The 20,665-nt window shown below is 39.9% G+C and overlaps 1 protein-coding gene across 5 annotated transcripts in view; it reads left to right on the forward strand.

The window, feature by feature from the left end:
- Positions 1-20,665, forward strand: part of SFMBT1 (Scm like with four mbt domains 1) — a 177,415-nt gene that overhangs the window by 140,979 nt on the left and 15,771 nt on the right. For all 5 annotated transcript variants that reach the window (XM_072649647.1, XM_072649619.1, XM_072649628.1 and 2 more), the window contains 3 exons: positions 3,583-3,625; positions 7,774-7,838; positions 14,317-14,456. In XM_072649647.1, coding sequence (XP_072505748.1) covers positions 3,583-3,625; positions 7,774-7,838; positions 14,317-14,456 — 248 coding nt within the window. The remainder of the gene's footprint in view (positions 1-3,582; positions 3,626-7,773; positions 7,839-14,316; positions 14,457-20,665) is intronic.

Here is a 20,665-nt window from a genome sequence, read left to right on the forward strand (position 1 = left end):
AAATGCATAACCTCAAATATCTGTACACAAATGCCCAAAGTTTAGACAGCAAATAAGAACAGCAGGGAGGCAAATTGGATCTCATCCAAGGAATATCTGTGAGGTATCCTTTTGTTTAGCTATAACTTCCTTTTTTTTTCTGGTTTCATTTATAGAAAGAATATCAAGATTGTTACAATTCAGTTCCTGTAGAGCTGAATTTACACTACTTGGTTATTTTGGCCACGAATCGTTAAAGTTTGTTGATGATCTGAAAGCTGTGTGATTTACTCAAGGAGGAAAAATAAGTCTCCTATCTCTGATGCACATCTCACTCTCTCATCTCCACAGTGTTAGGAACCAGTGGCTTGTCTCTTCCCCTCATTCCTCACATCAGATCTGCAAAACTTGCAGTTCTGCATGACCATAGAGAGAAGTCCAAACTCCCCAGGCTTAAGTTCAAGATTTTTCACAACTTGAACCCAGCCTGCCTTTCAAGTGCTATTGTCCACCACTCCTGTCTGTGACGTTTCTTCTCTAGCTAAGTGTGTTGACTCATTCTCTTCCATACGTTCTTTATATATTCTGTCCTTCATGCTTTTGCCCTTGTTGTTCCCTCTTCCCTTTCACCTCTACATCTTGCCGCTCTTCAGAGTCTAGATTGACACCATCCTTCTACAAGAAGCCTTTCAGGACTCTCTTCTCCCCCCTTGATATTGCCTTCTTTTATGTAGAACCTACTTGTGTATCTGTAAAGAATATAAACTTGAGACTAAAGACTCCGTCTGGTACATCTTTGTACTCCTGCCAAACGCCTCCACAGGTCCTTCCTTGCACCTAATGTGTGCTCCATAAGAGTTCATTGATTAAAAAATTTTTTTTAGCTAAACAGTTCTTAGCACTCTCTGCCCCCTTTTCTACCGTTCTGCTGCTGTTATTGCAAAAGAAGAAGTAGGGGGTCATGCAGGATAAAGTCTATTTTTTACTTTTCTCTGTTTCATGGGTTGCCATGACTGATAAAAAATTCAATACCAGATGGCCAGCCTTCTCAATTTAAGAAACTGAATCCCTGAGTTAGGTAGGTTCTTAGAAAACAAACATGATCAAACAAACAGCATAGTGAAAGTTTTTCTAACACCTACATTAACTTATATTTCATTATCTTTGAGAATATGAAGTCAGTTCTGCACCACAATTAGGCATCCAAGTAGGGCTTTGTGGAGTCCTTTATGTAATTAATGTGTTGGTATTTCAATTGGTATTATGTTAAATCTCTAAGTTAGTTTGGGAAGTGTTGATATTTTTCCTCTATTTGCTTGATCCTTTGAAAACTAGCATCATATTTTATAACCCAACTAACACTTCTAATTGCCGGGTTTGTTGGTCTTTTCTTAGTTTTCATCATTCATGACCTCTCTGTTGCTGTTGACACCGGGGATACAATTTCACCTCTGGGATATTCTTCTTTGCATTTTTGTGACAATTATTTTCTCCTAATTTCCTACCTGTCTGATCACTCCTTTGCTGGAGTGATTTATATCATTCCTTTTGTCATTGTGTGCCAGCACTCTTTTGGGCTTTTTTCTACCTTCTCTACATTTTTCTACCTTTGCTACACTTCTTGGTAAACTCATCAGATTATTTACAGATTTATATATTCAACCATAATCTCTCTCCTGAGTTCATCACCAGCTGCCCATTAGACATTTCAAACTGGTTGTCCTAAAGATACCTCAAACTTAACATGCCCAAAACAGAATTCATTTTTCCCTTCAAGCCCTACCAGACTTATCAGACTTCCCTATTTCTGTCAAAGGTTCCATCATTTTTGTGGCTAGTGGATAGAATGCTTGATTTGGAGTAAAAAAAGACTTGTGTTCACATCCTGCCTCAGACTCTTTACTTGCTGTGTGGCCCTAGCTAGGCAAACTACTTAACCTCTTAGCCTCAGTTTCCTCATCTGTAAAATGGGGAAAATAATATCATATGCTTTAGAGGGGTTTATGACGATAAGGTAATATTTGTAATGTGCTTTACAGATCTTATAGTGCTCTATAAATGCTAGCTATCATTATTATTTCAAATCTTCCAGGTTAGCAAACTCATTGTTATCCTGGACACTTAATTCCACATATCCAGTCAGTTACCAGATCTTAGTGTTTTCTACTTCCATAACATCTCTCTTTTTCTTGATCTGTTCTGTTTACTAACACAACCACCACCTAAGGTCAGATCTTCATTGCCTCCTTCCTGAACTTTACAATGGATTCCAAAATGGTACAAGTATCCAAAAGGAGAGAGACATCTTTTCTGAGGACTTTTCTTTAGTTCTTATCCTCCTTGATATCATCTCTTTAGCTTTTGAAAGTGATAACCATCTCCTCCTCCTAGATACTCAATCTTGCCTATCTTGGCCTTTGTGGCTCCTCTTTCTTCATTCTCCTGCCATTCTGAATGCTCCCTTTCAGAGCAGTCTCCCTTCTTCTTGATATACTTATTTGATGAGTGAGCATTTGCAGAGTCGGATACTCAGAAGGTGGACACTCCTAACTGTAGCACATGATCCCCTGTCAATGGACATCCTTCCCATTGCTGATTGGCTAGTGGATACAGTTAACTTAAAACAAAGGCATTTATTAAAATAATATCGTGAGAAAAATAGCTCCAAAACAATTTCCTCATAACTGGGTCACACTCTTCCGCAACTACAGTGACCACAGGAAGGATTGGCACAAATTTAGATACAGTGGTAACAGAGAGAATGTGTGAGGGAACATGTGGCCCAGGCAGTTTATGCCTCCTCTATTATTGTAAGACTTGGGTAGCCTTTCACTTCTCTTCTGAGCAGGCCTATTGAGGCTCAGAAAGATTAAGTAATTTGCTTAATTCTACAAAGATTCCTTGGTGAAACTGAGACTCAAACCCAGGTCTTCTGACTCCTATTTTAGCGCTGTTTTCACTGTACCAACTGTGATGGTCACATTAATACCAGTATTATTTATTTTAGAAATTGCTGCTTCTTTCTGCTGCAGGCTTGATTAACTCTTCTTAGTAAGAAGTTCCATCTCTGTGTATGTTGCAGAATACCTGTCATCTCTTAGTAACTTCCTAAGCTGCTGTTCAGGCTGTGTTCATGTGCCCCACCCAGGTCAGTGGTCGGGAAGGACAGGGAGTGTTGGCAGTCTTTAAACTAGAGTTGGCTCACAATTGAGTAAGAGTCTCTTGCAGTTCAGAGGTGCCAGGTTAAAATGCAGTATTTTATTTAAAAAAAAATCTACATGATGCTCTTGAGTGCTTTTCCACGTTTACTTTGGTGAATTCCTGCTCCAGAAGCTTGTCGCAGGTGATCGAGCTGCAGCACAAGGTTTTCCTCTTCCTTCCTTACTCACAAACTTTGAAAATGTATATTTAATATTTCATTATATAAACCTTTTTTTTTTTGCTCAATAGTTGGTTTTCTATATTACGAAGTTGTATAAAAGAAAATTGGGCTTACATTATGTTTTTAATATGTTTGATACAAACTGAACATATTCATCACTTTTCTCTTCATTTTTCTTATGGTATTAGGTGACATTTATATGTTGTTGTTTCTTTCTATAGTGAATAAACAGAGGAAAGTTGCAGTGGTTCAGCCAGAAAAACAGTAAGTAACACCATGCGATTCCTGGTAATGACTGTTTGGAATTTCAGAGGAAATATGCCTTCTGTATATTCTCTTCTCAAATATGTGAATGTGTTCATCCTTTGTTGCCAAAGACCACGCCGTTAGAGAAGTGATGACATGACTTGCACTTGACTTTGTTCTGAGTGAGGGAGGGCTGTGCAGGTCACCAGCCTCCCTTCTCCTCCAGAGTTATATCTGAGTCCAGTGACCAGATATTCATCAGGATGACTGGAGATGACCCAGGATGCACTGGGAGACCTTGGGCCCTTTAGGCCAAGGTTTTTGCAGGTACTCACTTAGGGTGAGGCAATGCCTGTTCATTGAATAGGCCTGTTTAGGAAGTAGCCAGGGCATGGCCCCTTTAATGAGGTCAAGAAAAAGAAAGACTTCAGACTGGGAGGGAAACAGCAACAGTTACTATTGATAATCACAGTAAACTAGGAGGGTTCAGGGGAGCCCTTAGGCAGGGGCCCATTGGAGTTCCCGTTCCAGAGCGCAGTAGGTTTGAGGTGACAGGACAGGAAAGGAAAGGAAAGAAGGAACCAGTAAAAGTCAGCTGAGCATCTTTTGGCCATCCAAATTTACCTTCCTTTGGAGAGGAGAAGGAAGGGAAGGGGGAGGCAGACAGGAGAGGAGGAGGTGACTTACCCAGCTAGGTGGGTCCCTATTCAGCCAGCTCCATCTATTCACAGGATTGTATTCGTCCTTTGTTGCTGAAGAATAAATATAAATGATTTCTCAACATCAAACTTTATTTTAGCATATGACAGATTATCTTCTTATCCTGAAAGTACATCCTTTCTTAGAAAGAGAAGTGGAAAGCAAAAATCAGCAAGTTTCCCTTGACTAGTTCATGTAACCCCAAAATTTGAATTAGAATTTTAATATATCTGTGTAGAAAAATGGAAGTGGAAATTGTAGCATTCTAGGTTTTGCTAGTAAAGAATGGGAAATACCATTCAGGGGTGTGCGTGACAGAATGAAAAAGATTCCAGGCCTCAAACATTACCTAGAGATAAACGTAAACTTTAACTTTGCTTGAATATTAGATAGTTTCCTGACCGGGGGCTCAGAGCTATTGTAATCATATTACAAATATTTTATCCAATATAAAATCCATAAAAAAGTAGAAGGGACAAATAGGCACCTCATGGGCCATTCTATTACCTCTTAGCCGAAAAGTGAGATAGTTGTTTTAAGAAGGTGTTGATGATCAAGTCTCCAAGTGAAAAAGGGGCAGTGACTAGAGAGGAATATGTCATAATTGGAGAAGAGACACCCCCACACCCCAAGAGACAAGAGTAACAGAGCATAGAGGAATGGGATTTACCAGCGGGCCAACTCTGTCCTTTCTGGAAGAGACAGATATAGTCAAGTCAGTTTTAAAGTATTTATTGAGCACTCACTATGTGCCCACATACAAAGAAAATTTTAAAAAAAATAGACGTCTCAGAGAGCTCACATTCTAATGGAGAAGTGAACATGCACATCTCTGAGAGACAAAGGAGGACTGGGAAAGGTCTCCAGCAAGGGATGGGAGTAGAATGAGTCTTAAGGGAAGCCAGAAAGTGGAGGTGAGGAAGAGGAGAATCCTCACGGTGTATTGGAAAAAGCATGGAAAAGGAAGATGGGAATGTCAGTGTTCAAGAAACTAGAATTAGACCAGTGTAGCTGGATCCTAAAATAAATGGAGAAGAGTAAAGTAAAAAGATGAAAAAGGTAGGAAAGGGTCTGGTTGTGAAGGATTTTCAGTACCATATGGGGGAGTTCATATTTGCTTCTTAAGGTAATCAGGAATTACTAGAGTTTAATGAATGGGAGGTGGGGGGAAGTAGGGGTGTATCATGGTCAGATCTGTGCTTTTAGAAAATTATTTTGGCAGTTAAACTGAGGATGGATTATAGCAGAGAGAGCTTTGGTGCAGAGAGACCAACCAGGAGGCTGTTGCAGTAGTCTAGATATAAGGTGAGCTCCTATACAAAGAGGGGTGGTTGTGTGAAGAAAAGGAAGTTTTGATGTTCAGGAGCTATTGTGAAGGTAGAAATGACAAGACTTGCCAATAAATTGGAGATATGAGGTGAGAGTGAAAGAATTGAAGATCATGTGGAGGTTGTAAGCCGGGGTAATAGGACAATTGTAACACCCTCAAAAGTAATAGGGAGGTTGGAAAGAAAGGAGGGTTTGAGAGGGAAAGCTAGTGAGTTCTGTTTCAGGCATGCTGAATTTGATATGCCTGTGGATATATAGCTCAGCATGTCCAAAAGATAGTGGGTGATATGAGACCGAACTGGAGCTCAGGAGAGAGATTACAGCTGGATATGTATATGTGAGAGTCATCTGCAGATAGAAATGATCATTAAAATCTGTGGTAGCTGATGATATCACCAGGCAAGAGTGTATAGAGGAAGAAGAGAGGACCCAGTCTGAGATTTGTCAGACACCAACTATTAGTGGGTATAAACTGAATAAAGATCCAGCAGAGGAAACCGAGAAGGAATGGTCAGATGGGAAGAGAACCCACACTGAGAGGAGAGCATATCCAGAAAATGGACATGAACAGTTTCAGGACTGAGAAAAGGATGTTAGATTGGGCAATGGAGAGAGAACTTTGGAGAGAGTTAGAATGCAGAGGGTTTAGAATCAAATGAGAGGAAGTAGAGGTAGAGTATAGATTGTTTTGCAGTTTCACTAAGAAATAGAGGACAGTTATCAGGGATGGTTGGATCAAGTAAGTTTTGTTTTTTGGGTTTTTTTTTTTTAAGGATGGGTTGTAGACAGCAGGGAAGGAGCCACTAGACAGGAAGAGACTGAAGATTAAAGAGAAAGTGGGAGTAATACTGGGTGTAACCTCTCAGCAAATAGTCTCAATGTTTTGGTAAAATTATTTCATCAGACCCTTAGCTGCAGGGGCAAGGAGAGAAGGTGTTGTGGAAGAGTCAAGGAGGGATTAAAAAGATTGGGTACAGTTGCTCCACAAGGATTGCCTTGCTGCATTGAGGGCCTAGCTAAGATTTTGTAACATACATTTTAGTCAACCAGCAACACAGTTTCATGATTTTTTTCTAGCACTGTTGAGGGGCACATAAATGGGAACAGTAGAGGCAGATGGTGGGAGTAATTCAGGGTAATGGGTGATTGGACAAGGGGTTCGGTATTTGAAGAAGCACTGCATGTTCTTTTCCCAGCCTTTATGTAGTGCTTCACTATGCATTAGGCAGTGTGCTGGCTCTTTCCAAATGTTATCTCATTTTCTCCTCAGCCACCATGGGAGGTAGAGTCTAATATTATCTCCATTTTACAGTTGAGGAGCCTGAGGCAAGCAGGTGTTAAGTAACTTGCCAGGTTCAGACAGCTAGTAAATACCTAAGGCCACATTTACACTTGAGTCTTCTGGACTCCTGGTCAGGTAAGTTACTTCACTTTCTGCCTCAGTGTCTTCATTTGTAAGACAAAGATAATAAAAATCTATCTCAAAATGAAACTATACTGGTGAGAAATGTACTGCAAATCTTACAGCACTGTATCCGTTGTAGCTTTCATCATCACCGTTATGGCATGTTGCTCTACAGATAGATTAAATACTGCTGAGAACATTGATCTTCTTGATTTGGTTATCAACATTAAACATGTTCAGAAAAGAGAAATTATTACTGTATGAAGAAGTATGATCATTATTAATTTTTTCTAAGTTTAAACATCTCTAAGCAATGTAGCCATTGCGCAAAAAAAAAAAAAAGATGTTCCTTGTGGTTTGCTTCTTCAGATTTTCTTTGTTTTTTTAAAAACCCCAAAGTCTGATAACATATATTACTTCTTCATAGAAAATGAAAATTACTTTCAAAATGTAGACTAATCACATGACTTCATTCAGATTGTTCACCAACCTACCAGGTCTTATTCTTCTGTTTTTATAACCATACATTTAAAAAAAAATCACTCATAGGCATTTTTGCCTTTATAGATTTAGCCATCCAGTGCCTTCATTCTCTTATTAATTTTAACTTCATGGAGTTACAGGTTTTTCCTTATCTTGAAGACTCTTCATTCAGACTAAAAGGACCTGAAAACAGCAAACATAAACAAAAGCAGTTACAGAAAGCTGGTTTTTCTTTGTTTTCTCACCTCAGAATCATACCTTCGAGGATGGTCCATGAAAGTCTGAAGAACCAGGAGCCAAATCCTCCAGAGTCAGGTATGACCTTGGGCAATCTTTGTTTTTTCAACCCCTAGACCACGCCTTTGTAGAACATGACAATTAGTTTCATTGATTTCTTAGAGGAGTCAAATAACAAGTGTACGTTAGCTCTCCTCATGATCATCCCTAGGTTTGTTTATGTATTTTCACTTCTATAATGCCTTACCCCATATCGTTGGTCATAGGACCAAGGATGCAGATTTTGTGGTGTGCTATTGGACGTAATAACCGTTAGGCTGATTTGGGTTCAGCGTAAAGATATTAACTGATATTCTTCACCTCATTTTGGTCAGACCAGTTGACCTTCTAAAAGGTAAGGCAGTACTCTCAACTGGAGTGAATTTGAACAACATGATGGAAAAGTTTTTTTTTAAGGCTGAAATAAGGTTAGAAAGAGATTTGTGCACTATTATTTCCTTAATCAAGAGTTTCTGTTTATTTTTTTAATAAAAAAGAAGCTACTTGTAAATTATTTGATAGTTGGTGGTGTTATAGTAGCTTCATTTTTTAGCAGCAATAGTTGCCATTATCAATAGTAAAGAAAAGTTTTGTGCTAGGTGCTGATTGAACGAAATCTCAGCTCTACTATAACCAAATTTTGTTCCATATTCTCATTGGTGAAATTTAATTTGTGTGATTTGTTGGATGAAGTTGTGAAATCTTTATTCCTTTGATATTTTCCAAATAGTGGGATTCAGAAGTTGCTGCTTCAATAGATTCATGTAGCACAGTAAAGTGGGTATGTAGAGAGCTCTGCTGCCCAGAGAAACTGATGGGAAAGAGTAGTCAGTAACTGGTTGGTATTAACTTGAGTGGATGTCTCTAATGGAATGCCCCAGAATCTTTTGTGGAATGAAAACTTGCCAGATTTGCAGATGACACAAAGCTGGAAGGGACAGCTAATAGACCAGATGAAAGTCAAGACCTAGTCAGACATTCTGACAAGTGAAGTGTTAACTTCAGTGTAATAAGATGACATTTAGTGGGGATCAATGTGTTTGGAACACCAACGATCAAATCAGCCTCATAAGTTGTGACGGGAGGGCGTGTGAGACAGTAGTGTCGATGTGAAAAGGGAGCAACAGTGGCTAGTATAGATCACCATTGCAACATGGCGGCCAAAAGTGCGGATGTGATTCTAGGTTGTGTGAAGTGTCCAGAATGAGGAAAGTGATAACCCTGCTGTACACTGTGCCCCAGTCAGAACATATTAGATTGTTAGGTTCAATTCCAGGCAACACATTGATAAGCAAGATAGAAAGGTTCATGGGATGGGGAAGAGTCTTGAATCTTGCTGTAAGAATATTTGAAGAGCTGGGGATGTTTGGCCTTGAAAAGAGAAGGCCCCAGGGGGGCGGGGGTCAGAGACAAAGTAATTGTCTTCAGGTATTTGAAAGGCTGTCATATGGAGGATGGGCCAGATTGGCATTCTATACTCTAGAGGCTTACCCAGGAGCAGTGGATTGGCATTGCAGAGAGGCCCGCGTAGGCTTGATATCCACAAGAATGAGCTGCTTCAGGAAATGATATTAAATATGGACTAAAAGAACCAGAACAACAACCATGTAAAGCAGAGGATGAGAGACTTAGTTTGTTGGAGGGGAGGTTTCTGTTCAGCTATTAACTGGCTGCCAGGGCCTCTTCAGGGTGTTGTCTCTCTGAGGTTCTCTAATTCCTGAGTTCTCCTCTGTTTGAATTTCTTCTGTATTCAGGGAACCTGTACTAATTAAGGCTTAGCACAGTGCTTGGCACATTGGAGGCACTTAAATGTTTGCCTGTGATGATTTGACTAATATAATGGGGTCTATTTGTCAGAAAATTATAAACCATTAAAACCAAGCCACATCTGTCACGGTTAAGATAGTCATTGAAATTTTAAAACACAGTCTGACTAGAATGTGTACTACTTCTTTGAATAAAGGCATAAAACAAAATCCAAATAATTGTACTGGTTAATTTAAAGAAATTAGCTCATGTAATCTACTTTTACTGTTGAAAATTACCTGTATTTTTATAGATAAGTCTTTAACCTTAAGCCATCTTTATTTGTTTTAGAAACAGCTTTTTTAGTATTAGAACCTTTATACTAAACCTAGCAAATATTTTGTTATGAGTCCTTATGAACATGTGTTTTACGTAATATATGTATTATAGTATTTGATCCCATAATTTTATTCAAGATTAAAGGTACTGAAGTAGAAGTAGGCATAATTCCTTCTTCCTTTGATTTCCTTTGATCCATATATCCCTTTAATTGAACCTCAACTTTTCTAGTGAACTTTGCATACAAAAATATCTAAAAACATAGCTGAGCATTACCATGGTCTTGCTACTCTCCTGGTCTTAACCTAAGTATTACAGTGGATGGTATGTCTGGTCTGAATTCAGGAAGAGCTGAGTTCAAGGCCAATTTCAGACACTTACTGGCTGTGTAAACCTGGACAAGTCACTTAACCTGTCTACCTCAGGTTCCTCATCTGTAAAATGGCAATAATACTAATAGCACCTATCTCCCAGTGTTGTTTTAAGAATAAAATAAGGGGGGGCGGAGCCAAGATGGCGGAGTAGAAAGACGCACATACACATAGCTCTGAACCCACAACCCACAGAACGGCTAGAGAGGACCAACTCACGGTGAATTCTGCACCCAGAGGCCACGGAGTATTGGAGTGAGGGAGATTTTGGTTCCGGAGAGACCTGCAGACCTCTCGCGGGGGGTCCTTTGCGCTGCGGACTGGGCGCCGGGACTGGGGGCTGGGTGCAGCCCTGCAGCGGCCGCGACACCGTGAGAAAAAGATCCAAGCAGGCTACAGGGACGGGATCTCCAGCGGCGGCACAAGCCCCTCCACCCACAGGTGACGAGGGTCAGTGAGAGAGTCTCTTTGGCGGGTCGAGAGGGGAGTGGGGTGCCCCCATGGCTCCCCCCCCCCCCCGGGAGATAGAAGCTGAGAGGCGGCTGCAGACCGGGGCTCCCCAAGGGGGCAGGAGCCTGGATCCATTGTGGAAGGTCTGTGCGTAAACCCCCTGAGGGAACTGAGCCTGAGAGGCGGCCCTGCCCCGACCTGACCATCTGAACTTAATTCTCACACTGAATAGCAGCCCTGCCCCCGCCAAAAGCCCTAAGGCTGGAAGCAGCATTTGAATCTCAGACCCCAAACGCTGGCTGGGAGGATCAGGAGGCAAGGTGGGTGTGAGGAGAATATTCAGAGGTCAAGTCACTGGCTGGGAAAATGCCCAGAAAAGGGAAAAGAAATAAAACTATTGATGGCTACTTTCTGGGAGAACAGACATTTCCTCCCTTCCTTTCTGATGAGGAAGAGCAATGCTTACCATCAGACAAAGACACAGAAATCAAAGATTCTGTGTCCCAGCCCACCCAATGGGCTCAGGCCATGGAAGAGCTCAAAAAGAATTTTGAAAATCAAGTTAGAGAGGTGGAGGAAAAACTGGGAAGAGAAATGAGAGGGATGAAAGAGAAGCATGAAAAGCAGATCAGCTCCCTGCTAAAGGAGAACCAAAAAAATGTTGAAGAAATTAACACCTTGAAAACTAGCCTAACTCAATTGACAAAAGAGGTTCAAAAAGCCAATGAGGAGAAGAATGCTTTCAAAAGCAGAATTAGCCAAATGGAAAAGGAGATTCAAAAGCTCACTGAAGAAAATAGTTCTTTCAAAACTAGAATGGCACAGATGGAGGCTAAGGACTTTGTGAGAAAGCATGATATCACAGAACATAGCGAGAAGATTGGAAAAATGGAAGATAATGTGAAATATCTTATTGGAAAAACAACTGACCTGGAAAATAGATTCAGGAGAGACAATGTAAAAATTCTGGGACTACCTGAAAACCATGATCAAAAGAAGAGCCTAGACATCATCTTCCATGAAATTATCAAGGAAAACTGCCCTGAGATTCTAGAACCAGAGGGCAAAATAAATTTTCAAGGAATCCACAGAACACCTCCTGAAAGAGATCCAAAAAGAGAAACTCCTAGGAACATTGTGGCCAAATTCCAGAATTCCCAGGTGAAAGAGAAAATATTGCAAGCAGCTAGAAAGAAACAATTCAAGTATTGTGGAAATACAATCCGGATAACACAAGATCTAGCACCCTCTACATTAAGGGATCGAAGGGAATGGAATAGGGTATTCCAGAAGTCAAAGGAACTAGGACTAAAACCAAGAATCACCTACCCAGCAAAACTGAGTATAATACTTTAGGAGAAAAAATGGTCTTTCAATGAAATGGAGGATTTTCAGGTTTTCTTGATGAAAAGACCAGTGCTGAAAAGAAAATTTGACTTTCAAACACAAGAATGAAGAGAACCATGAAAAGGTGAACAGCAAGGAGAAGTCATAAGGGACTTACTAAAGTTGAACTGTTTACATTCCTACATAGAATGACAATATTTGTAACTCTTGAAACATTTCAGTATCTGGGTACTGGGTGGGAATACACACACACACACACATACATAGAGACAGAGTGCACAGAGTGAATTGAAGAGGATGGGATCATATCTCAAAAAAAAAAATGAAATCAAGCAGTGAGAGAGAAATATTGGGAGGAGAAAGGGAGAAATTGAATGGGGCAAATTATCTCTCATAAAAGAGGCAAGCAAAAGACTTATTAGTGGAGGGATAAAGAGGGGAGGCTAGAGAAAATCATGAGCTCTACTCTCATCACATTCCACTAAAGGAAAGAACAAAATGCACACTCATTTTGATAGGAAAACCTATCTCACAATACAGGAGAGTGGGGGACAAGGGCACAAGCAGGGTTGGGGGGAGGATAGAAGGGAGGGCATGGGGAGGAGAATGCAATCCGAGGTCGACACTCATGGGGAGGGAAAGGATCATAAGAGAATAGAAGTAATGAGGGACAGGATAGGATGGAGGGAAATATAGTTAGTCCTATACAACACAACTATTATGGAAATCATTTGCAAAACTACACAGATTTGGCCTATATTGAATTGCTTGTCCTCCAAAGGGAAGGGGTGGAGAGGGTGGGAGCTAAAGAAGTTGGAACTCAAAGTGTTAGGATCAACTGTAATGTTCTTACCACTAGGAAATAAGAAATACAGGTTAAGGGGTAAAGAAAGCTATCTGGCCCTACAGGACAAAAGAGAAGACGGAGACAAGGGCAGAGAGGGAGGATAGAAGAGAGAGCAGATTGGTCACAGGGGCAATTAGAATGCTTGGGTTTGGGGGGGGGGAGGGGATAAAAGGGGAGAAAATTTGTAACCCAAAACTTTGTGAAAATAAATGTTAAAAGTTAAAAAAAAAAAAAAGAATAAAATAAGATGGTGTTTGTAAAGAACTTTGCAAACCTTGAAGTGTTATATAAATGCTGGCTGTTACTACGTGTAGAGAGTTCTTTGTAAGTAATTTGCTTTATTTGAGTTTTCTTGAAATCTACTGTAAAGGAAGCATGGGATAAGAAATAACTACATATTTGAATACATTTATCCCTTCCACATGGGGGTGGGGTGGGATTCAGGGTGTGGTTCTTCTCCTATCCCCCAGCCCCAACTGATCTGGAAAATCCATGTAAAATTTTTTGACCCTCCCTTCATACCAGAAAAGATGTCTGAATTATTATGGTATTAAAAGATAAAATATGTAGGTATTATGCAATACTGTACATATATTTTAAGCATTTCTGAGTTGCTAAACATTTTCTGGGTCATCTGCTGGCCTTTGCAATGTTGTCTGCAACTTTGACAAAAGTTCCCCAAATTCCCATTTAACTATATGAGAACTGTAATGGGGAAAGTTGTTGATGAGTTTAGAGTTGGGAGAGCTGGTTCAGGTATGAAAGAATTCACTTAGATCTTCTCTTTTAGCCAATGGGAGCTTTTTATTTTACATGAAAAAGCATCCCAAGACTCCTTAGCAAGAAAGCTAAGTGAGATTCTGATATTTGGAGGAGTTATGCATATACAGAGGTTTCAGAATGATGATGCAGTTTTAGAGGTTTTTATGGGGGTTAAAGATTAAAGACAGGACAGGATGACATAGGATGAGAGAGACAAAGGGAATTCTTTATGATTTAAAGATTTAAGGACAGAGCAGGAGGACGCAGGTTAAAAATTAAAGGACAGGGGGAACACAGGATAAGGGACATGAAAGCAGTTTTTTTGGTACAGATTCAAGATGGGGGAAAGGATTTTAGGGTGCCTTCAGGTTACAGAATAAACTAGGGGAGCTTCACAAAGTACTGGAAAAGCAGCTCAGCCCTTAGGGCTCCATTTGTATTGGACTCATTTCCCCACTCACCCACTAGGCAGGAGAAATCTTTCAGAAAAGGGGAGAAGGTGCACTATCTTCCTTGATCACTTTTCTGACTGGTCACGTTCTGGTCTTATCTCCTAGCTCATGTCCTACTTGCTTCATCTGCCTCAAGCACTCTTTTCTGCCTCATCATTCAGATGTGGAAGGGTTAACTGTATTTACTTCTTTTCATTTTCCAGTCACAATTAATGGAAAGTACTTCTGTCCAAAGATCTACTTCAACCATCGTTGCTTCTCAGGGCCTTATCTCAACAAAGGAAGAATTGCTGAATTGCCTCAATGTGTAGGACCAGGAAACTGTGTTCTGGTTCTTAAAGAGGTAAGGAGGGTCTCCAGACCTGTGGGCGACTGCTTCTCTGGCCTGGGAAAGAGAGACTTTGTCTCTGCCCTTCCTCCCCCCACCTCCCTTCACCAAAAAACCAAAGCCAAAACAACCACCAGAAAAAGAGGTGAGGGTCAGAAAGTCTCTTAAGGGTCTGGCCCTTGGCATATACAGACTTAGGGATTTCATATCACTCTTACAGGTTAATTCCAAATGGAGCTTGTATAACTGTCCCTTCAAAAAATAAAATACTGGAATCTGAATACCTGGAAGGGAAATTAGGGGATTGTAGCTCCGCATCACCGATCCTTACTCCCTTAAGAGTTTTATAGAAAATATCCAGCATTGTTCCTTCTCTCAGCATTGCTAACTGGTGCTGTTATTTTGGGAGACTTAGCCCTCCAGTGCATTGTATACTCCACCTCTGAGGTTAAGTGAGTTTGGGTTCAGGATTGGATGGAGCAACTGTCGACCTGGAAGTTTGGTTAAAAGGAGCAAACGGGCTGGGTGTTCTATAAATTCGTGGTGTTTATTTCCTTAAGCTAGTGAATGTGTGCGCATGGAGTCAGAACTTTAATTCTGACTGATGAGAAGGATAAGAAGTCTTATATACATTTTAGAGCAATCCCAACTCAGGATGTCTGGGTCCCTCAGATTTCTGATCTCCATATGTGTTTAACCATAGAATGAGAAAGGAGTTTTCTTAATTGAACAGGTTGTAAATGCAATAAGATGAGAGAGTTGAAATATGTGTTTCTCGTATCAATAACATAACACAACACAACATACATAGTATATGTCTATAAAATACTAGCATAAGAAAAGTCCTGTTATTCAAGACAGTGTCTTGGGTTAAGGAACCTCATCTCATCCTTCATGTCCATAAACAGGGGAATGCTCTGGGTTAGCTTCGTCTGGCCTTGTGGTTGTTGACACGAAGAGGCATTCTGGGTTTACTCAGAGAACAAAGAAGGGGCTGTCTGTCTGTTAGGCCAGGGTGCTTGGGATCCAGTGATCTTAAATGATTATCACAACATAATGATTCCAGTTTCTTAGCTAAAATGACTTGGTATGAAAGCTGCATTAAACACCATCTTAGACAAGTTCTTCTTATCTTGGGAATGTTTATTTTATGGCATTATGTAATTGTAAAATGGAGTTAATTTTCAAAGTTTAATACCTGCATTTCTGACAAGTTAAATATAAATTATACTGTTTTAGATGAGTTAACTTTTGAACTCATCCCCGTATTCTTTGTAATGAGAATAATCACTCCATAATACATTTCCTTTATAAGGTTTGATTTCTAGTTTATTAAATTAATTATTAAGCAGATAGTCTAGGGCTGTTATTATTGTTTGGTGGCATTAAGAATAAATTATGTCAAGCTAATGACAACTCACTAGCTTTTTCTGATAGGTATACTGAATTGATCAAGAATTATTATTGATATGGACAGTGGTGTGCTGCTAAATGTTTTAAAAGCTGGCTCTCTGGGAGGGAGAGGACATAGGCATGACATACTTTTAAGCTTAATCTGCATTATTAACATTTTATCCTTTGCTTTAAGAATAGGTAATCAACAGGTGATCTGTTGATTATCAACAAATCAAATCAAGCTCTATTCGTGGCATTTGCTTATTTCCTAGACAATTTCCTTGTAAATGCTCTTACACTGAAAATCTAACATTTGTCTCATTCAGGCTGTTTTGAGCTGGCTTTAGCACACCACTGTATAGCACGTTTGTATTCAGCCAGACATTTGCCCAAGTCTCTCTTCCCCTTGTATACAAAATAAAGAAGTGCATTTAGGGTTGGGGTTAGGGGAGGTATGGAAGAGCAGTTGGAATTGTAACTGATAAGTGAGCAATGCCCAAAGATTTGATTAACCAAGCCTGTGTGGGGAAAATTCCTATTTCCTTATCTCCATGCTTCAGAAAATTCTCTGGCTTTCCAGCCTTTCATTCCTATCCACCTCAGTAATAGTTATCATCTGCTTTCCTCTAATTCCTTGATAACCTCTGTAATCCTCAATTTCCTGTTAACAAACTCTTTGTTATTTGAATCCCTGGCCAATACTGGGTATTCTAGGAGGAAGAGTTGGCTTATTCCTTACTCTTCATTCCCAAATTATTCCTTTGCCACCATCACTCAGCAGGCTGTCTCCCTACGATCTGTACTCTATCCATCTCTCTCTCTTATTCCAACTTCTTGTCATATTTTCTATGGATTTCCAGGTCATTCTGCCCCTTTTTTCATGTGACTCAGTCTTCTCTTCTTTACTCCAGCCTCTGTCTATATACTTGGGGATGTTACCGCACAGATTGATGTTCCCTTGGACAGCCTGGTCTCCCATTCACTGACTTTGTCAGTTTCCATGAACTCCATTTTCACCCTGCCTTAATCCTGAAAGTGATGGCCTTAATCTTGATCTGAGAATAAACCATCACCTTCCTATCTCCATAATTCAGAATTCTGACTTCTTTTCTTCAGACACAATAATCTGTCCTTCAGTCTCTCCTGCTTCATACCTCCTAAACATGGGATCTACATTTAGAGCTCAAAGACTCCTTATTGAATCAAACCCTCTCATTTTACAGATGAGGAAACCAAGGCCCAGAAAGCTTATGTAACTTTCTTAGGACCATAAAACCAATAAATGTCTGAGACAGAATTGGAACCCAAGGCTTCCTCCTTCTAAGTGTACTGTTCTATGTATTATATCATAATCCCTCTCAAATCTCTCCTTCCAACTCATCATGACTTTCTGTCCTTCCAGCCTTTCCCATCCATCATGCCTGCTGTGGTCTCTCTCGCCTCACTTCACAGTCTTGACCCTGTGACTGACAGTTCAACCATTCGCTATTAGCTCCCCTTAAATTCTTTACCCTTTGTCCTATCGCCTTTGTCTCTTTTTGTATCCCCTGTGACTGGTACTTAGTGGAAACTCAATAAATTGACTGACTCCTAAGTAGTGTTTTGGAATTGCATTCGTATAGTTCCTGTGTGTGTCTTGGCAGGTAGACTCCCAAGTATTTTATACTCTTTGTAGTTATTTTAAATGGAATTTCTTTTTCTGTGTCTTTCTGCTGGATTTTATTGGTAATACGTAGCAGTGCTGATGATTGGTGTGTTTATTTTATATCTTCTAACTTTGTTGAAATTGTTAATTGTTTCACTTAGGTTTTAGAAACCCATCCTGGTATCCACAAAAGTTATTGTTCGGCCTCAAGGCCGATGAGCTACCCGAGTCTTACCTTTCGCAGGTCTTCGGTGGTCAACCGGATAAACGTATTGAGAGAAGAGACTTTCCAGAGTTGAACAAGGGTTAGGCTTTATTCAGGGTCTTAGTTACATGTGCAGGGTGAATTCTTCCTCAGGAGAGAGGAATCCTCCTCCTCCCAAGGGGCAAGGATCATACAGCAAGAAGATGGGAGCAGGAGAGGGGAGGGACCCTCTGCCCTCTAAGGGCCCCTCAGTGCGAAGAGCGCCTTCAGGCTTTCCTGACCCTACTTAAGCTCTCCCGCTGCATAGTTTACACGTGAATACCATGCCTGCTCTCAACCCTTAGCTAGTCAACAACAGGTGTGCTCAGACCCCTGGCCAATCTCAAGGGTGGGATGCTCTCCCCAGCACGTTTTCCACGGAGAAGAGGCGGAAATGCACGAGATAGCCCGTGTTTCACGTCTCAATTCCCAGCTGTTCCCTGGGGGGCCTCATGAGAACTCTGAGGTTAGAAGTCCTCACTTTTACCTGCCCGAGACTGTCCACATGGAACTGAGCTTGCACCCCCAACAAGTGATCATCCTAGTTCTTTTTGCCTATGATTATTCCCTCCATTTTTTCTTGTGTTACTATTATAGCTAGCATATCTAGCACTATATTAAGTGTACGAATGGTGATAATACACAGCCTTGCTTTACATTTGAGGTTACTGGAAAGGCCTCCAGCTTATCCCCATCACAGATAATGTTGGCTCTTGGTTTTAACAGTTACTGCTTACCATTTTAAGAAAAATGCTGCTACTCATTCCTGTGTTTTCCAGTGTTTATGGGCATTATCTTTCTGTATTGATATAATGCTGTGCTTTTTGTTACTAATATGGTCAGTTAGGTTTGCGGCTTTCTTCTTTCCTGAAATAAATCTGGCCTGGTCGTAGTTTGTAATCTCGGCGACGCTGTAGTTTCCTTGCTAATATTTCATATAAGAGACTTCATCCATATTCTTTAGGAATATTAACCTATAGTTTTCTCTCTCTGTTTTGACTCTCCTGGCATAGGTATTGGCACCATCATTGTGTTACAGAAAGAATTTTGTAGGGCCTCTCTTCTCCTCTTTTTTCAAGCAGTTTATGGATTACCGGAATTGATGGGTCTTTTGTCTGATAGAATTCACTTGTAAATTCATCTGGTTCTGTGGAGTTTTCTTTGGGATTTCATTTATTATGTCTTCAGTTTCTTTTTATAAGATAGAATTATTTAAGTCTTCTGTTTCCTCTTCTGCTAATGGGCAACTGACATTCTTATGAATAGAAATCACTGGTTTTATTGTCATATAGTTGGGCAAAATAGCTCCTAATATTTCTTGTATTCTTCATTGGTTCTGTGTTTGATACTGTAATTGGTTCTTATTTCTTTTTTTTAATCAAGTTAGCCAATGACTTAGCCTTTTTACTTCGTTTTTTCCAAGACCTTCATGTTGTTTTATACATTAATCCAGTTGGGTCTTTTTCTTTTTACCTTTTGCTTTCAATTTTGTTAGTCTCCTTTGATTTTCAGGATTCCTGTTTTATTTTCTGATTTGTTAGGTTTCTAATTAAAAAGAAAATAGAATATTTTTTCCACAGTTGCATGTGAAGATAGTGCTTAACTATTCATTTAAAAATTCTCCCTCCTTAAGATGACAGTAAACAATTTGATATAGGTTATACATGTTCAGTCATGTAAAACATCTTTCCATATTAGTCATGTTGTAAAAGAAGACACAAACCCAAAGGAAAAAAAAACAATAAAAAATACAGGAAGTGAAAAATAGTCTGCTTTGATCTCCATTCGGACTCCATCAGTTCTTTCTCTGTAGGTGGATAGCATTTTTCATCATGAGTCCTTTTGAGAATAGCTAAGTCATTTACAAGTGATTATTGTACAATATCGCTGTTGCTGTGAACAGTGTTCTCCTGGTTCTACTTCCTTTACTTGATATCAATTCATACAGGTCTTTGCAGGTTTTTCTGAAATCCACCTGCTCATCTTTTCTTAGAGCACAGTAATATTCCCTTACAGTCATATACCACAGCTTGTTCAGCCCTTCCTCAATTGATGAATGTCCCTGTAGTTTCCAAGTCTTTGTCGCTACGAAAACCGCAGCTATAATTATTTTGTACAAATAGTTCTCTCTTCCCAACCCCACCCCCCTTTAAAAAATTTCTTGGAATACAGATGTGGAGGTGGTATTGCTGGGTCAAGGGGTATGCACATTTTTATAACCCTTTGGGCATAGTGCCAGATTTCTCTCCAGAATGGTTAGATCAGTTCACAACTCCACCAACGTACATTAGTGTCCCAATTTTCCCACATTCCCTCCAGCATTTATTAGTTTCCTTTTCTGTCATATTCAATAGGTATCTCAGAGTTATTTTAATTTGCATTTCTCTAATCAATAGTGCTTTAGAGCATTTTTTCATGACTATAGATAGGCTGACTTTCTTCATATCCTTTGACCATTTGTGAATTGGGGAATGACTTGTATTCTTATAAATTTGAATTAGTTCTCTGAATGTTTGAGAAATGAGGCCTTTATCAGAGACATTTGCTGTAAAAATTGTTTTCCCAGCTTTTTACTTTCCTTCTTATCTTGGTTTACAATTCTTTGCCACCACAGAAAGAGCTGTGATAAATATTTTTGTACATATAGGTCCTTTTTCTTTTCTTTTTTTTTTTTTCCACATCTTTGGGATGTTGCAGACCTAATAGTGGTATTGCTGGGTCAAAGGGTATGCACGGTTTTATACAAACCTTTGGGCTTAGTTTCAGATTGCTCTCCAGAATGGTTGAATCAGTTCACCACTCCACCAACAGTGCTTTAGTGTCCCCTCCAACATGGCGTCATTCTCCCTTTTTGTTATATCAGGCCGTCTGATAGGTGTAAGGTGGTACCTCAGAGTTGATTTTTGCATTTTGCTAATCAGTATTTATTTTAAGCATTTT

This window comes from Notamacropus eugenii, chromosome 1 (genome assembly GCF_028372415.1).
Source record: "Notamacropus eugenii isolate mMacEug1 chromosome 1, mMacEug1.pri_v2, whole genome shotgun sequence".
Classification (NCBI taxonomy): Eukaryota; Metazoa; Chordata; class Mammalia; order Diprotodontia; family Macropodidae; genus Notamacropus; species Notamacropus eugenii.